Source organism: Phasianus colchicus, chromosome 1, assembly GCF_987193195.1.
Source record: "Phasianus colchicus chromosome 1, bPhaCol1.hap1.1, whole genome shotgun sequence".
Lineage (NCBI taxonomy): Eukaryota > Metazoa > Chordata > Aves > Galliformes > Phasianidae > Phasianus > Phasianus colchicus.
Genome location: NC_143436.1, coordinates 128,188,671 through 128,206,964, shown reverse-complemented (window position 1 = coordinate 128,206,964; position 18,294 = coordinate 128,188,671). Strand labels below are relative to the sequence as shown.

The 18,294-nt window shown below is 35.6% G+C and overlaps 1 protein-coding gene across 6 annotated transcripts in view; it reads right to left on the bottom strand.

Moving 5' to 3' along the window:
* Window positions 1-18,294, bottom strand: part of NLGN4X (neuroligin 4 X-linked) — a 167,665-nt gene that overhangs the window by 105,785 nt on the left and 43,586 nt on the right. For all 6 annotated transcript variants that reach the window (XM_090126016.1, XM_090126037.1, XM_031596129.2 and 3 more), the window contains one exon: window positions 15,563-16,383. In XM_090126016.1, coding sequence (XP_089982142.1) covers window positions 15,563-16,034 — 472 coding nt within the window. In that variant the 5' untranslated portion in view covers window positions 16,035-16,383. The remainder of the gene's footprint in view (window positions 1-15,562; window positions 16,384-18,294) is intronic.

Here is an 18,294-nt window from a genome sequence, read left to right as displayed (position 1 = left end):
TAATACAAAATGCATTAGCATAAGCATCATTAATACTTTTTATGTTTTGGCTAAAAGTCAATGCATCTATAATAGATGAAAAATTGTGCACATAGCTCATTCTTTCACACCTCTTATACTGCAAGAGTATAGTTGCATCTAAGCTCTTTTCTGCCAATCTTGATTGTGGGGAAGATTGAACAATGTGCCTGTCAGTAAAAAGGAAACTCATCCACCACAGGAACATATTAGCTTTGAAATCAAATCGAAGTTGTAGTCAAGGTTACAGATAAATGATCAGAGAAATCTTATTAGGGTGTACATGATCATATTACGCATTGTTAAAGAAAAAGGAACCAGGGAAAGGTGTGATTTTTACTAATAATTACAATATCTTTAATTTTACACAAAGAAAATGTGAGGTGTGAAGAAAGAATACAATGTCTTTGAAGAATTAAGTGCTGGAGGTAAAACATAAAAATAGTAAATAAATAAAGAAATAAAGCAAGTAGTTGCTCCATTTTCATAGAATCATAGAATCAAAAGGTTGGAAACAAGCTATAAGATCATCTAGTCCAACCGTCTTCACATTACCACTGCTACCGCAAGCTACTAAACCATATCTCGCAGCTCCTCGTCCAGACGCCTCCTGAACACTGCCAGAGATGGCAACTCCACCACCTCCCTTGGCAGGCCATTCCAGTGCCTGACCACTCTGAGAGAAAAAGTTCTTCCTTAAGTCTAACCTAAACCTCCTCTGGTACAACTTGTGGCCATTTCCCCGGGTCCTGCTTGTTGCCTGGGAGAAGAGGCCAAACCCCTCTTCACCACAACCTCCCTCAGGAAGTTGTAGAATGCAACAAGGTCTCCCCTGAGCCTCCTCTTCTCCAGACTAAACAATCCCAGCCGCTCCTCATGAGATTTGTGCTCCAGACCCCTCACCAGTTTTGTTGCCTTTCTCTGGACATGCTCCAGGGCCTCAATGTCTTTCCTGTAGTGAGGGGCCCAAAACTGAACACAGTACTCGAAGTGCAGCCTCACCAGTGCTGAGTACAGGGGGATGATCACCTCCCTGCTCCTGCTGGCCACACTATTTCTAATGCAGGCCAGGATGCCATTGGCCCTCTTGGCCACCTGGGCACACTGTCAGCTCATGTTCAGCCGATCAACCAACACTCCCAGGTCCCTTTCCTCTTCACAATCATCCAGCCACTTGTCCCCAAGCCTATAGCGCTGCATGGGCTTGCTGTGGCCAAAGTGCAGGACCCGGCACTTGGCCTTGTTGAACCTCATTCCATCCACCCCAGCCCAGCGATCCAGCTTATCTAAATTCCTCTGAAGGGCCTCCCTACCCTCAGGCAAATCGACACTACCTCCCAACTTGGTGTCATCTGCAAACTTACTGAGGGTACAATCAATCCCCTCGTCTAGGTCATCAATAAAGATATTAAACAAGATAGGCCCCAGTACCGACCCCTGGGGAACACCACTTGAAACATTAACTCCATTAAACACCACCCGTTGGGCATGGCCCTCTAGCCAGTTTCTTACCCAAAGGAGTGTGTACCTGTCCAGGCCACGGGCAGTCAGTTTCCCCAGAAGAAGCCTGTGAGAGACCGTGTCAAATGCTTTGCTGAAGTCTAGGTAGACTACATCAACAGCCTTTCCCTCATCTACCAGTCTGGTCACCCAGTCATAGAAGGAGATGAGGTTGGTCAAGCACAACCTGCCTTTCATGAACCCGTGCTGGCTAGGCCTGATCCCCTGGACACCACGGACATGCCGTGTGATCTCACCCAAGATGATTTGCTCCATTAATTTCCCTGCTACCGAGGTCAGGCTAACAGGCCTATAGTTCCCCGGATCCTCCTTACAGCCCTTCTTGAAGATGGGAGTCACATCAGCAAGCCTCCAGTCCTCTGGGACCTCTCCAGTTAACCAGGAGCGCTGATAGATGGCCGAGAGCGGCTCAGCAATCACCCCCGCCAGCTCCCTCAGCACCCAAGGGTGTAGGCCATCCGGTCCCATGGACTTGTGACAGTCCAGATGGAGGAGGAGCTCTCTGACTGTCTCCACCTGAATCGCTAGGGGTGTTTTCTGAGTAGCGTCCCAGACTTCCAGATCAGGGCATAAAATGCCCAGAGGATAACTGGTCTGGCTATTAAAGGCAGACTTCTGTAAAGAAGGCATTGAGGACTTCAGCCTTCTCCTTGTCCTCAGTGGCCACATTCCCTGCTGCATCAAGTATAGGATGAGAATTATCCTTGGTTCTTCTTTTGCCGTTGATATCTTTATAAAAGGATTTTTTATTGTCTTTTACTGCAGTGGCCAATCTGAGTTCAAGTTGAGCTTTTGCCTTCCTAACTTCCTCCCTGCATACCTTAGCTACTTCCTTGTAATCTCCCCAAGTAGCCTGTCCCTTCTTCCAGAGGATGTAGACTCTTTTTTCTCCCTGAGTCTCAAAAGTAGTTCCCGGCTCATCCACACTGGTCGTCTTCCCCTGCGGCTTGCCTTACAGCGCTCAGGGACAGCTTGTTCTTGCGCCTTTAAGATTTCTGTCTTGAGGAGCATCCAGGCTTCCTGGACTCCTTTACCCTTAAGAAGCGACTCCCAAGGGACCCGTGCTACAAGAGCCCTGAACAGATCAAAGTCTGGTCTCTGGAAGTTCAAGAAAGTAGTTTTGTTGGTCGCTCTTTTGACATCCCCAGGAATAGAGAATTCTACAATTCCATGGTCACTCTGCCCAAGATGGGCCCCAACCTTCACTTCTCCCACCAGTCCTTCTCTGTTAGTGAAGATCAGGTCTAGCAGGGCACCTCTCCTGGTAGGCTCTCCTACCAGCTGTATAAGGAAACCATCTTCCACACAGTCTAGAAAACTCCTGGACTGCTTCCTCTGTGCTGTATTATATTTCCAACACATATCAGGGAAGTTGAAGTCTCCCATGAGAACAAGTGCTGGCAATCGCTTGACTTCCGCGAGCTGCTCATAGAATGCTTCGCCCGACTCTTCATTTCATCTTCTTTCATTTGCTTAACAGACACAAGAAAACTAAAATGATCAACACGGGCTAAAGCCTCTGGTGTACACTGTCTTACCTCACTGAAAAGGGCCCTAAACAAGTTCTGTTGTTAAAAAAATGCTTTGGGAGTTCTCAAAGTGCTAGGCATACATACATATACATATCCCATTAGTTACAGTCTCTGGAGGGTGTTCATAGGTCATTGCAGAAGAATCTGCGAGGGTTATGCCAACTAGGTCATAGCCATCTGGCAGATCTGTTAAAGCAAACACTTTATATTGTACTCTGTAGTAATTTCTTTACTAGTTGAGAGAAAGTAATGAAAATTAAAGGTCTGATAAGAAACTTTCCAAACCATTATGTTGCATGTGTAAACAGCATAATTTCTCCCAAAGTCCATTTCTGACTACTAAATTTTATTGTATGTTTTGCTGTCATTCATGCTTTTGGTATGCTTTGTGAGAGAAGCCTAATAACTATGCAACACATACTAATAATATCTCTTCTTTAATTCATTCCTAAGCTACTTGACCACTTTTGACTTTAAATACACTGCACCAGCATCTTCTATGCCTTATCTAACCACATAGTTTTTCCCATATTTAAATATTAGAATGCTTTATGATCCTCTTAAGGCATCAGTCTTATTTTCCATAGTATATCTACTTTAGCTTTTATGACCCTAATTTGTGAAAAGAATTAAATGTAAATGTTAATAGCTAGCCCTCAGTTATCTATCAGTAAAGGAGCCGGATCAACTTTTGCCCCAGTATTAAACTCCTTTACTGAATTATTTAAAATTATCCTGGTACAACAGCTCCCAAATCTGTTTTCACTGGACATGTCATATTAGAATACAGTTCAATGATAGGGAAAATGGCAGCCAGCAAATGGGTCACAGAAGACAGTAAGATAGAATCTAGAAAAACCTATGAGAAAACAAATACAAGAAAGAGTGTGGTCTTTTAGTTTGTAAATATATAGGAAGTAACTCAGGCCTTTCATCACCCAGAAGAACTTCCACCTTGTAATTGTTTCTAATCCTACACAGAGAAAACCAGTATGGTCCTCATTTTCTAAATGGGCAACCAAGGAACAAAGGCAGCAGATTGTCTATCTAAAATGTGACACGGTCTCTGTAAAAAATACTCTCAGATCTGCTCACTTTCTATGGAATCTTTCTGTCTACTGTACTGACCAGAAAAACTATCTTTAAAAATTCTCACATATTGAGATTATTCATAGGAGTGAACTTAGAAATACTCTTTCTGCGTATCCTAAATCATACACTTTTAGAAAAGGCTATACATTTCTGAAGTCCTGACAATTAATATTTGGTTCTTTGCCTAAAAAACAATTCAATTTCAATGAAGATCTGTTCCCACAATAGCCAATTAAGCAGGAATTTGTCTACAGGGATCTAAAAAAATATATGAAATCATAAACCTAAGGAATAGAAAATTAGTTCTTTTTTTTTCTTGCTTTTTATTTTTCTGAACAAAATATGTAAATACGGCAAAATAATATTCTCAAAAAGGACTGGTTTCACAAAAATAGGTGTCTAGAAAAAAAAGGCTTTAAGGTAAAAGTTTTATTTGAATTAAAGAAGTCTTAAGAAGTAAAAAAATAAAAATAAAAGACAATACCAAAGTCAGCAGCTGTAAGAGATGACCAAAAATACAGTACATTTAGTGCAAAATAATAAATAGATAGATACATAGATGCAGGAATGAAAATTCAATCAATTTTGATTCACCTCTGTGTATTCAGAAAAAAGCTGCAGGGAACCTTTACATAAAATGGAAAAGATACACTATTAGGTTTGTTTGGTGCTGCAGAAAAGTTAAAAAAAAAAAAAAAAAAAATCCTAGCCAAAAAAACAAGATTGCTTGCAATAAAATAACACATAACACATAAGAAGTTTCCAATAAGTACTTCAGAGTGAAAAACATGCTTTAAAGTAAGCCTACTTATAATGCAAAAAAAAATTACTCTGTCATCGCTTAAAGAAGCAGTAGTGAGGCAAAGCCAAAAAAGATCACAAGAGAAAAAAAGTAAAATGAAATGAATGTATAGTATACATATAGAGAGAGAGGGAGAGAGAAGCAAATCCAAAGCCTATTTGTTTGGATTTTAAAATAAGTAATAAAATAATCACAATACTAAGCCATCCTGATTATTATTAACATTATTAGAATAATTAGAAAAACAAGCATGGTAAAATAGCATGCATTTAGAAGTTTGATAAAATATTAAGAAGCAAAATGTGGAACAGAAGCAAAACCTATTTAATTAATAATATTTTTAAAGCTTCATATATGCTGCGATCTTACATTTATTGACATCTTAAAATACTTGAGAATACAAGAAAATTGTCTTTAAAATTACAGGCTACATTATCAAAGGTACTGAAAGATGAAAATGACTGCACAAACTAAAGCAATATGGGTATTAAATGATGTAGAACTTTCAAAGTCTTTATAGATGCTTAGGCATTTTTGTAGGCCACTGTATTCATTTAGAGAACTGATATTTTCAGTATCTGAGCATAATCTCTGTCTTGAGTCCTGCAATATCCGAAATACTTGTTGTTATACAATGGAGTGTGCAACAAGCATTTCCTGATGTCAGCAAGAGTTATTAGCAATGGTTGCTCAGATAAAAAGGAAAAACAAAAGAAAAAAAAACCTCACATAAGACTAAACTATGCACCTATGCACCTTCATAGACTTCGTGAGATCCTTATGTAGTGTTCTGCTGAGCAAATACAGCCAGTTAGGCATGATGGAGTGACCCGCTGAAGGAATCCAGTACAGAGAGAGTAAGACATGAGAGAATATCTGATTCATTCACACCCACTGCACATCTCATTTTCCAGTCCACATATTTCCTAGCTGTCTCCCTTCCAAATATTATTTAAGAAGCTTTGCTGATGTTTCCTCAGCTTTTGCTCCTTCTTGAGTGCAACTTTAATAAAACAAGAGATAATGAAAAACGTCTGGATAGCACCTTCTGTGGAAATTGACATTGAGGTGGCATCTGTTTTATGGTATTCATTTGTAACATGAACAAAGAGACCGTGAAAAAACTGCAATAATAAGCACTTGCAAGGAACAGTGAGATGTGAGACTAGAAGAAAAGAAATATGGCTTGAGCATGCTTTAGTGTTTAGTGTGAAAACAGTAAAAACAGCCAAAAAAACAAGTGAAAAAAAAAAAAAAAAAAAAAGAATACAATGAAGAAAAAATATTACATATTCAATCCACATACCGTGTTTTTATTGTGGGAATAGGACTGAAGGTATTATGGACAATCACTTCATAATGAAACTAAATAATAGAATGAACAGGGTAATTTAAAAAATATATATATTTTCTTTTCTTCTTTTCCTTTTTTTTTTTTTTTTTAGTTCACATTACTAATTTATTTGTATTCAATTGTTTCTTCAATCTGATTTATTAAAATATTACTAGATTGCCCTATTAAGCTGCTTTCTTCTGTGCAATGCTTGTGACATTTCTTTGACTTATATACACTCTGAGGTAACTGTTAGTGCCAAAGCATAATAACTATTCTATATGAATGGTTTTAGGTGATACCATAATAAACAACTGGTACACTCCAACTCCCAAAGGACACACACTACTCATCAGTTACTACACAGACTCTTGCATCTATTCTCTAAAGGCATCACAAGATCCATAATACTGATGAGAAAAGCATCTCAAAATGAGCATAAAGGTACCAGTGAGATACATTACCAGTGGAAGTACATTATGCCTGGAAGCACGGTATTTTGGAATTTGGCACTTTAGGTGGCTTAATATAGATTAAATCAAGCATGGTAATAGTGAAAACTCTAAACACTCTATACTGCCAGTGAGGACAAAACTTCAATTTGTGTAACATATTTGCCTCAGTGAAATTTACATATGCAAAACTCTTCTGGTATTTTACATTTAGTACCAAAAACGAAGAGTCAATGGCATTCACTGACCAAAAAAAAAAAAAAGAAAATAATAAGTAGAGGTTATAAATTAGGAAGGTAAAATGAATCCTTTTCTAGTAAGAATGTTTCTACTAAGGAATCCTTTTCTAGTAAGAATGTTTCTACTAAGTAACCATAACCTAAGAGACCACAGGTTTCTGCCATGCAAAGCCTTGTAAGAATTTCAACTCAATAGAATAATTTTGCTATTCAGTTACAAACGCATGCATCCTCACTGTGTTTTTCATAAAAAAAAAAATATTATTTAATAAAAATGAAGTAGTTTGTTGTAAATGTGTCCGAGTGCATAATTTGTTTGGGTAGATTTTATTCCATAAATGAGTTCCAGTCCACAAAAATAGAACTAACAGTCCAACTGTTGGCAATTTTTAGATCTGCAAATGTGGACAGGATCCCTTCCTATCTGCTAAAGGGGCATAAAGGAGGACCTATTTGCATGTTTCTCTACTGTATTCACCAGCACCATTTGTGAGGCCCTCAAAAAATGTTTGCTGGTAACTCGTGCTCCCTCTGCTGGCTGAATGAAGCAGGAATAGCAAGTCAAAGCAGAACCACTGGGGCAGCCTTGTCAATGTAGCATTATTGCTAAAAAATTTATAGCCATATAAATATAACTAAATATACCATATAAAAAGATAATTCGATTCTAATTTATTTCTAAGAAAATGAAATGTATATATTTGGATTGTGATTAAATTTGTCCTACTGCATATTTACGAAATCAAACAACATATCTGTGATTTCCAGCTATAATGGCTTGCAAACATTACAAGTGATTAATCGTATAGTTACGTGAGTTGACACAAAATAATTTCTCTCCATTAGATTAAATTTGTCACACCCTACGAATTAAAAATCCACACCAATCCAGCAACAATAAGCATTTTGGAACGAGGCGTCAGAAATTCTATTTGTGACCAACATTCCCTATGTACAGTGGTAGAAAGTTGGTTTAGAATTGAAAATAAAATTATTGTTCACAAGTTTGCCTACAGCATGAACTTTAGAAGATAATTTTTCCTTTATCATAACATTTCTATAATGGATTTTTAACACATCAGCACCAACAGATAACAGATAAGCATTAGTTAATTTTCATGGTTTTAAAATGATAGTTCCTTATTGTTTATTATTTTGTGCATCAGAAGCGACCTCCACATTAAAAAAGGCATAATTCCTAAGAAAATAATTATAGCCATATTCTCTCAGATAATAATATCACAAATGAAATAAGCTCTTTTTTTTTTTTTTTTTTTTCTTATTTGGATAAAAGCTAATACATAAACATCACAAAATGTGAGCATATTTAATTATAATTGTCTGTCATTCTGAGAATATTAAGTTTATCTGGAATCATAAGCAAAATGCAATTATGATGTGAAGACTTGAATGCTGGAGGTCTTTCACTTTAGAAAGCATAACAAACTGAAGGACTGCGCAATGAGCTATCACGTTCAGGAGATGTTTTTCACTTGCAAACAATTCTGCAAAGAACTCTGAGAAGCAAATGATAGACATCTGCATTAAAAAGAAAAAATAAAACCTGTTGAATTATTCTGTAGATACATAAATAATTATAGAGCAGAAAAATCGTTTGGTTTACACACTACCTATGACTATGACATCGTTGTGATTTTTTCTTTCTTTCTAGATTTCCAGTCTACCTTTGAACATCTGGTGAAAGCATGCTTTTCTTGGAAAATCAGCCCAAATCTCTATTATCTCTGAAGTTTGTAACAGATCTAATCCCTGCTAGACAGAAAAGGGACAATTCTTTTTAGCATTTCCATGGATGCAGAATAATTCTTGCAAGTAAGTTGAGCTACGTAGAAAATGTCGGTTTTGTCTGAAGCTGCAATTAATGCTATAAGGGAAACTGAATAAAATCCAAAGAAAAAGATACAAATAACTTTCAAAAATTGAGCAGACTTATGTAAAACAAACAAACAAACAAAAGAAAACCCTGAAAATTAATAACATCAGAAAGCCTTAATTTTTCCAGAGCATTCTATAGGCAGAATGAAATCAAAGCTAGTTGAAATACTATAATCTAGATGCTACTAAAATCAGAGCATCTTTAATGCAATTAATTAACAAGACATCTGCCAGGGACCTACTAGAACAGAGAGCCTCAGTTTTAGACAGTGTCAGGTTGATTTGTGTTTTGGAAAAAAGCAAGAAGATGTAAAGTGAAAAGCAGCAGCATATATAGGAGTGTTCTGCAGGAACGTAGAGGAAAATGTGTTTCGTTTGTTTGTTTGTTTTTTAAAAGAAACAAAGAAAGAAACACCCTGCAGAGACTAGTGAGAGTAAATGCACAGAATGAAGTAAAATTGCAAGTCTGATCTCTCATGACCCACATGACTAAAGTGTTTCTTTTGCGTCATTGTGCCAAATGGCACAGCCTCTGCAACTTCAAAGACACAGTTCTTTGACTAAAATGATAACACTGATTTGTCTTTGTGAAAAAAAAAAAAAACAACCATTAATTTATATAATTTTTAAGAACACTCCCTCCATTCTAGCAAGTTTGTCAGTACAAAGTAATGATGATACTCTGGGAAACTGTGCCAAAAATCCTGTTCAGATTAGATAACGCCATGCTAAATACCGAGATTTCTCTCTAGGTCTTGTTGCATATCCTGAAAAGGCCATTTGGGTACAATCCTGTAAAGTGCCTGTGGAATGGGCAACTCTTGGAGGGAAGAACAGCATTTTGAAATCAACAGCTAAATCTGAGTTTAGCTTTAAGGATTTAAGAACTTTATTTCATCTAGATTAGAGTCCTGTTCTTTGGTGTCAGAAGGTATTTGCGACTGTTAAAAGCAAGAATGTAAAATAAAGGCCTGGATTACTCACAGCTTTATCCTAGTAGGCAGAGTTTAGTGAGACATATGCCTTCTTCTTTCTCACAGATGCTGCAATATTTCTGGATTAGGAGGAGGGGACATATTGGACCCTAACAGTGAAAGAATAGGCTTGAGGTGCTTTGACACAACAGGGACTTTATCTTTTACAATAGTGAGCTATTTTCTCTCTGCTGTTAAAGTTTGTGTTTCTATTTAACTGGGATTATACACAGTAATTCCAGCAATATGATTTCATATCGTAATTTTTATCTGTCATTAATCCCTCTCACTTCCGATAGCTACACAAGTATTTCACAAAAGGAAATGCATTTTTCCTTACAATGTTTAGCATATCTCAAACAATTTTGATACTCAATATGTGCCTTTCCAAAGAAGACAAAGAACTGACTGAAAGGGCAGAATTTAAAAATAAATCAATATTGACAGAATATGACAATCTTGAAACTGAGAATAAACTTGTTATCTTGTGTTTTGGTAGAAAAACATTATTTGTAATCTGGAAGTGTTCAAACATTATCATTTGTTCAAGAAAACACCTCCTACATATGCTTTTTTAGATATTTAATCTCCTATGCTTTAAACAGAACCCCAAACAGACAACAGAGGTAAAACTGTACCTTTCTGTAAGAACTATACAAATCATAACTGATTTTAAAAAGCATATAAGAAAGATTTTGACAAAGTATTAAAATTATAGGCATGTAAACAACAGACACCAGATTCTGGATTTCTTCAAAAGATTTATATAAAATCTAAATTTAATTTCTTAAGTAGCTATTCATTTATGAAATACGTGGAAAAACCACAAAAAGACTAAGTTTTTTATATTATGTGATGAACATCAAATAAGTATCTACTGAAACTGCGAACTACATATAGGCTAGGAAGGTAGAGATTACAGAAATTCAAGTGTATTTGGAAAAGAAATGTTGCTAAAGTTGCTATTATCACATACTAATAAATCAACAAAGATAATATGTATTAAACATTATGTTAATATTTTTACTCATGGATTCTTATTCCTCATAATAATAAAGAAGCTACTGAATAGCTAGCTTTTTGTTTTGAACCATCGAATAGTTGTCAAGATTAGACTCATCTTGTTTCTTTTTACTATCTTTATTGTTCTCTTTCCCTCCTCCCAGTAAGGAAGTCAATTTCATGAACAGATTTTTAACAATTTAATTTTACCTGTATGATTTTCATAAAATACTTTTTCCAAATTAAACAGATGATGCAATTAAACTGAAATGATGTAGAGAAAGCTGCAAATGCTCAGCTATATACGAAGCAGACGTCTGCCTAATAAGACAAAGTGGCACAGCATGCAAGCTAGAAAATCCACCAAACACATCTTTTTTTAACAGTTTTGTTCAAGTTTCTTTATTGCTTAGTGGACTAGAAACAGAAAATAAAGTTCTAAGTGCCCTTCCTTCACACTACTGCTCAGAGGATAAATACTGTTGACCCACACTAAACATACCATTAATCCCGGACAATTTTCTCAAATTCCTAGTCTAATAAAAAAATGACACCTTACTCATTCAGCCTTAATATGTACCATTTCCTACCTCCTTTTGTTGTCACTACAGCTGTGTTTATAGGAATGTAGATGAGATAGAAGATCACAGAGTATTTTTAATGAGCAGACCTCAGAAGATGTTAAATACTTAATTAATTAATTCCTAATAGATATATGGTGATTTACTAGCTAATCACTTGGTACAATGAACCCTCTTCCTATACATCAAAGTAAGTAAATACATTTACTATTGATCATGTATAGAAAATGAAAAATCTTTTTTTTTTAATTTTTTGTTTTCATCTGAAGAGAGTAGGTTTTAAATAACAATAGCAACAAAAAAGTATGCTTTTTTTTAATCTTGACATTAATACAACTCTTAATTTTTTCATGAAAGAAATACAAATTAAAGGTCTTTTCGATTTACTTTGTGCTATATTTTTTTCCAGTTATGATAGGAGTTAGCAATCTCCTTCAGCATCCACAGATTCAAATGATAAAGGCCAGGGATTAAGCACAGCCGATTAACAGTCTGTGTCCTCTTCAATCTAGCATTTCCACTGTAGATAAACCCATATTCAGACTGAAGTTATAATAAACAGACTGTCCTCAATATCATTTCCCTAGATGACCTCCTCTAAACTGACATTCAAGCATTCTTGTGGAAAATTACTGTTGGTCGTAACTGAAAAAGTAGAGAATACAACATACACCCGCACAAAAATGATATTATTTATTCAGGAGACCTAGCTAAATGTTTGGAAAGTGTTTGGATAGAATAATAATTTTACTGTAAGTTATTTTGTTTCAGTTCTGAGCAATTTCTTATGATTATAGATTTGACAAACAAAGGACTTAATTTTTTAATGTCTATTGTTTATAATTATCTTTAAAATAACTGCATTTTAATTTATACTTATTATTAGGAAATAAATATATCTTGGTAGATTACAACACTACAAATTCTTTTTCTTTCCCCACAGGAAAATAAACATTAAAATTCTCAGAATATACTGGAATATAAGTGGCACCCTACAGAAAATGTCAGCATAAACAGTTTGCCCAGTGAAAAACTGTAACAAAATAAAATACTATATGGTCAGTGTTGACAGCATAGTCTGTTATATACAAGTTTCGATTTCTACTCTAAATTATGTTTCTGCCTAAAATTAAAAAAATATATAATGTAAAAACAAAGACTCTCAAAGACTCTTTTTTTCGTTTTCAGTCACATTTTCATGTGGAAATTTTGAAAAGATATTCAGGTACTGACATTTGACATCCAGAATTGCATGGGCCAATAAATAAATAAATAAATAAATAAATAAATAAATAAATAAATAAATAAATAGACAATTACTCATAAAGATATAGAATGCTTCGTGGACATTTTAATTTCTTTACCTAGATGCTCGGTATTTTAAGGATCTATGGAATTTTGTATCAGTGTGTTTCTTTAATCTGGATCATTAATATTTGAAACAAATATTATCTAAATAACAAATATTATCTATTATCTAAATCTTATCTACACAGTTAAAAGGGCCTGGATTCAACTCCTGTTTCCTCTAGTTTATATTGGTGGAATTCCAGTGAAGCAATTCTGAAATCAGATGAATGAATGAGTGCATTTATTCATCTGAATGAATTCTTCATTCAGAGCACGTGATTAAAATTTGGTTCCCTTTGACAACTCAAACAATAAGAAACAGGCCATGCTATACAGTGGCAAACAAAAAACAAAAACAAGCAAATACTTTGATTAGTAATTTCATAGAACTGCTTTGAAGTAAACACTCCATGTGACCACAATTAATTCATTAGAGCTGCTCACCAATTCTTTTTACTGAAGCGGTTTTTTTTGTTTTTTTTTTTTTTTAAGACAATAAAACAATTCAGATTAAGTTTAATAGCCAGAAAAATACTTCGGTACGGGTGTATAGATGATTACATGCACCTTTTCTTGCAGACACAAGACTACTTCAAAACTCTCTATAATAAATCTGTAATTGAGAAAGAACTCAAAAAATGAATTTAACTCACTCACTTTGAGATCTCACTGCAAAAACTAACTTTGTGGTCTATGGCTGTAAGAACTTAACCAACTAAAACTCATAGTACAATGTGTTTAATCAGACTGCATGGACTACTGCTTTAGGCTATATATGTTTAGCGTGAATTAGAGACATACTAACTTGAGAGATATGATTTGTAGTTCAGTTCTTCTTAATCGTCTTTGTGAGCAGAAGGTTGCATATTTTCCACTTCAAAAGAGTTTCACTGAATTATATTTAACTAGGGATAAGATTTACAACATGCAATTAAAACATCATGTATTCCATGTATTCATTTTTAAGTATCTTGTTCTCAGTAGGAGCCTGTTAAAAATGCTTGTCATATTGCACAGGAACAATCTTGCCTTCAGCTCATCACCAACACGAAACCTAATCTGTCATTATTCAGTTATATTTTCTTTTTGCTTTTTTTTTTTTTTTTTTTTTGAGAAGATATATAAAGGAAAATTGATTCCCTTTACATGCTATTTTGTGTAAACAGGAAAAAAAAATCTATTTTGGGGAGGAGGAGTTTGCATATGTTTTTAAGTTTCTAATTTTCTGTCTTCTTTAATTATTGGGATAAATTTCTTATTACTGTATTGGACAAACGTGAATTTATTTACACTGGATTTTAAAATGATACTGTGTTAGCTGAGCTGATATTCTTTCAGTAAGAACAAATGAAATATTAATCTGAAATACTTTCTTAGGACAAAACATCATAGTAACCCACTAAAGGCTGCAGGACAAAATTCAAAATATAAAGAGACTTCGGAGTGACCTCTCTTTGGAAATGCCCAAAGAGTGAAATAAGACTCTAACAGTGAAAGAACTTGAAAGAGAAATACTCTTTCAAGTATTTATGTACATTTGAGTACACACCCACACCCACATGCACACAGAGCTCCATACCACACCTTTCCTTTCTGAGAACTTTCATTTAAGCAGCTTCACAGTATTGTATCAGAGCTCACAGTATTCCCAAACATTTCCCATTTATTTTTAGATTATAGTTTTTTTTTTCATCAGCTTCTGAGAACAAGAAAAGAAGGTGGTGCACTTATTGCTGGCAAACAGCCTGAAAATTCTGAGCAAAGAAGCCAATCGAGGCAGAAGGATTAAAATAAAGTACAGAATTTGCATATTTAGAGTATGGTTACTGACAAATAACAATGCACTGGTTATGCAAATCAAACCCTCAGCTGAAGTGAGGGGATTTGCATATCTGGGAGAAATCTGCCATGTTACGCACCAGTAACTACATTTTAAGTGGCTGAAAGAACTGGCTTTTAGCAGAATATTAAATATAACTGCCAATAGATTTTGTTTTTAATTTAGTTGTGATGAAAGCTGATTCTGGTTTTTGTTTTTGTTTTGTAAGAAGCAGTACCATTCGGATGCTAAAACACTGCAATTTTTAAGACTGAGATCATGAAAACATTAAAAGACTGCACGTTGCTATTTGTGTTCATCTTTTAGTGGATGAAGGTGATTTAAAGTAACCCTCTTGAGAGAGGAATGCAGAAAACATGAAAGTTTAAGGCTGTTTCAGTTCTGTATAATAAAACTGTGCTTACTTAGTTTTACATTTAATGAATGAAGAAAAATACGTTGGATTGAAAAGTTTCACAGGTGAAAATCCTAGGCTGAAATAATACACAATTTTCTATCATCTACTAAAATCATGAAGAAGACTTACTGTACTAAAATAAAACTAAGGGGAAAAAAAGGAATGTTCTGCTTTAAAATGTGTATACTGCAGCATTTGTATCATTCATGCAATGAAAAACAAAATGTTACCTCTGACTAATGTTTATTTTTCCTTTCTTCTCTTGTGAATGACGATTAGCTCTAGTTAGGATGTAAGCTTACACACCCTGCCCACTAACTGTAAACGAAATTGTGATGTTACACAGATTGATCAAAGAGAATTCATGCAAACATGTTCAATCTACAAATTATTCCTTTTGATGAGTATTCAAAGACATGATCCATTTCCACAGATAAAAATGGAAGGAACTGAGCAAGATGCTTTAAAGATCTTGCTACTTATCCCATGCAGAACTGGTAAGTGAGCTACAGCACCATCCTTAGAGTACTTACCATCTTCTGTGGGCACATAGATATTCAAGTACAGGCAGTCTTCATTTTGATCTTGAACATATGTCACCACAGTATCCAGATTGGCTGTAAACCAGACTGGCAGCATGTCGTTGAGCAATGACCTCTCATCCAGGTACTGTGGGCAGACAGCAGCAAATTGTGTGGCATTACGGACACCTGTCCAAGATGATGGTGGCTCCGGGGGCTGAAATCGCCTTTCCCCAGTTGGAGGAGAGGCATAAGGAACACCCAGATACTGTTCCACTGGACCAAGGATTTCATTGGGCAAAGGTGTTCTTAAACCACGTATTTTGCCGTAATTTGTGGTAACCACTGGGTATTGTGCTTGGCCATCAATAAGAGTAAATCTTATAGCCAGTGCAGTTATCCATAGGAGGAAGTTGGAATTCAGCATGACACACACTGGAGTGAAGATCAAAGGCAGCCATAGGAGTCCCATTGGTTTCGACATTATTTAAATCAACATCAGCAGGACTCTTTTTTTTTTTCCCACAAGCAGTAGAAAAATGAGTCAAAGAAAATGAAGATTATTAATAAAATAAAAAACTATTCAAAAATAGCATAACCTTTCTCAGGCAGCGAAAAACCAAAATCTGATGCGTGACTTATTTGATTGGCTATAGACAAATTCCAAAGTCAGAAGAAATCAGGGAGTGTTTGTCCCCAAGGCCCATCCCAGTCTTGAGTGTCGGCTTAATCCTGACAATGCACAGCACGTCCCAGCCAGTAGAGAAAAGAACCACAGTTATTCCACTTCTCCTGCAAAATGACTCCCACCAGGGAAGTCCAGTCCACTCAGCCTGTAGACAAGAGAAAGCAAACAATTAAAATCAACAGATAAGTTAATATTGATGTACATCTATACAAAATGAACAAATAAACTCATAGCATACTACCCCACCAAAACCAATAAATCTTTCATGAACTCTAGCCATCATGTTTAACTATGTGTTTCTGAAAATATATAAGGTAAGAAAACTGAAAATAGAAGGCATGAATTTGTACAGGGCTAGAAAACAAACCAAACACTTTGGTTATGTATATGCTTTCACACCATAGCCCAAATGTTAATGCATTTAGGAAGGGTATTCTACATTTAAGTGCCAGCTCCAGGGTATTTTCTGCCCTAAATAAAAGCATTTCTTTTTTAATCAGATTTGCAGTAAAATAACAGACGCTCATTAAATTTTTTGGTGCACTGAATAATCTTTTTGTTATGACATGACTTCCATTTGGTATCTTTTGCAAGTATGCATAATGTGTAACCCAACTTACCTCCATGTAATTCAGACATTCCAATGAATGTAACAGAATTACCTTAATTCAAAGAAAATGTGCCAATACCATTAATTAAAATTACACACTAAATATTGGTTTTCACAACTGCTTTTTTATATTATATCTGACAAACATGAACAATGACAACTGAAAAAAGTGTGATACAATCTCTCGGAAATCAGATCTTGACCTACACAGTTATAGCTCTGTAAGTTTGCCCTGCTCCTTTATCTTTAGACAGAAGGAAATGTATAAATTAATTCTGATAATTTTTAATGAAATATGTCACATACCTTTATGCTAACCATTGCAAATGGTGTAAGTTAACATGTAAACTATATTTACATTCTTCTCTCTATGCAAATAAATTGAGTTCCTTTTAATCAGTTTTTCAACTTAAAAACACAGACAACAATTTCACACTTTGAAAAATCCTTATTATAGGAATCTAGTACTTTACATTTAATGGGATGAATACAGAATAAAATATAGATCATTTATATATTTGCAAAATCGGGTTTTGTACCAAGACTCTATGTCATGAAGATATAAAATCACCTTTCAAAAGCAGAAAAATCCAAGGTCAGTAGTTATTGACAGTGATTACAAATTAAAAACAAACAAACAAGATATCTAGGAATTATCTATCTTGACACTTTAGGACAAGAATAGGCATCTGAAAAAAAAAAAAAAAATTGTCCTTTTAACACCCACTATTATACTTTAATGACTTTGTTTCAGATTTTATATCATGAAATACTTGTGAAACACCTGAACACCAGAGAAATATCAGGTACATGTTTTTTTTTTCTGTTGAACAAACATTTTCATTGATAGTTTCACTGATAGACAATAGGCCCTAAAGAGGCCTCCAAAGGATTTGCAACGACAATGCAGTTTCTGGAGACAAATCAATCTCAGTTATGTCTTATGTCCCCAAGGGTATCCTTTGCACAAACAGGCCCTGCCACACCCCACTTGGGGCCTTCCCCATCTTAGCTCAACCAAGGGCTGCCAAGCCCAAGCCATGCTGCATGTCCAGCCTAAATCCTGCCTGGGCTGGGACCCCAGATCAACCTGTGACCCGATGTCTCACTCACCTGGCCTGTCTAGCTAACTGCTGGGCAGTAACAGGGTTCTCCCACCCCCAACCCAGTCCTGGTAGTGAGCTGTGGGAAGGTGCCTTGTTGATGAAGGCACTGCCCTGCCATTGCCATGGGTGTCTACAACGGCTGGTTCATCTTTCCTGGAGAGCTCCCTGCCACTCAGGGTAGCCAGCTGGCTACTGGTCACCTGAAAGTCCTCCTCAAACACTGCCTTCCTATTTCTGCTACTGCTTTTAACAACAGAAAACAGCATGGTAACTTTTTTTCAAATGAATTATTGTATTTTCCCTGTTAATTACTCTATGGAAGAGAAGTAAATATCATTTC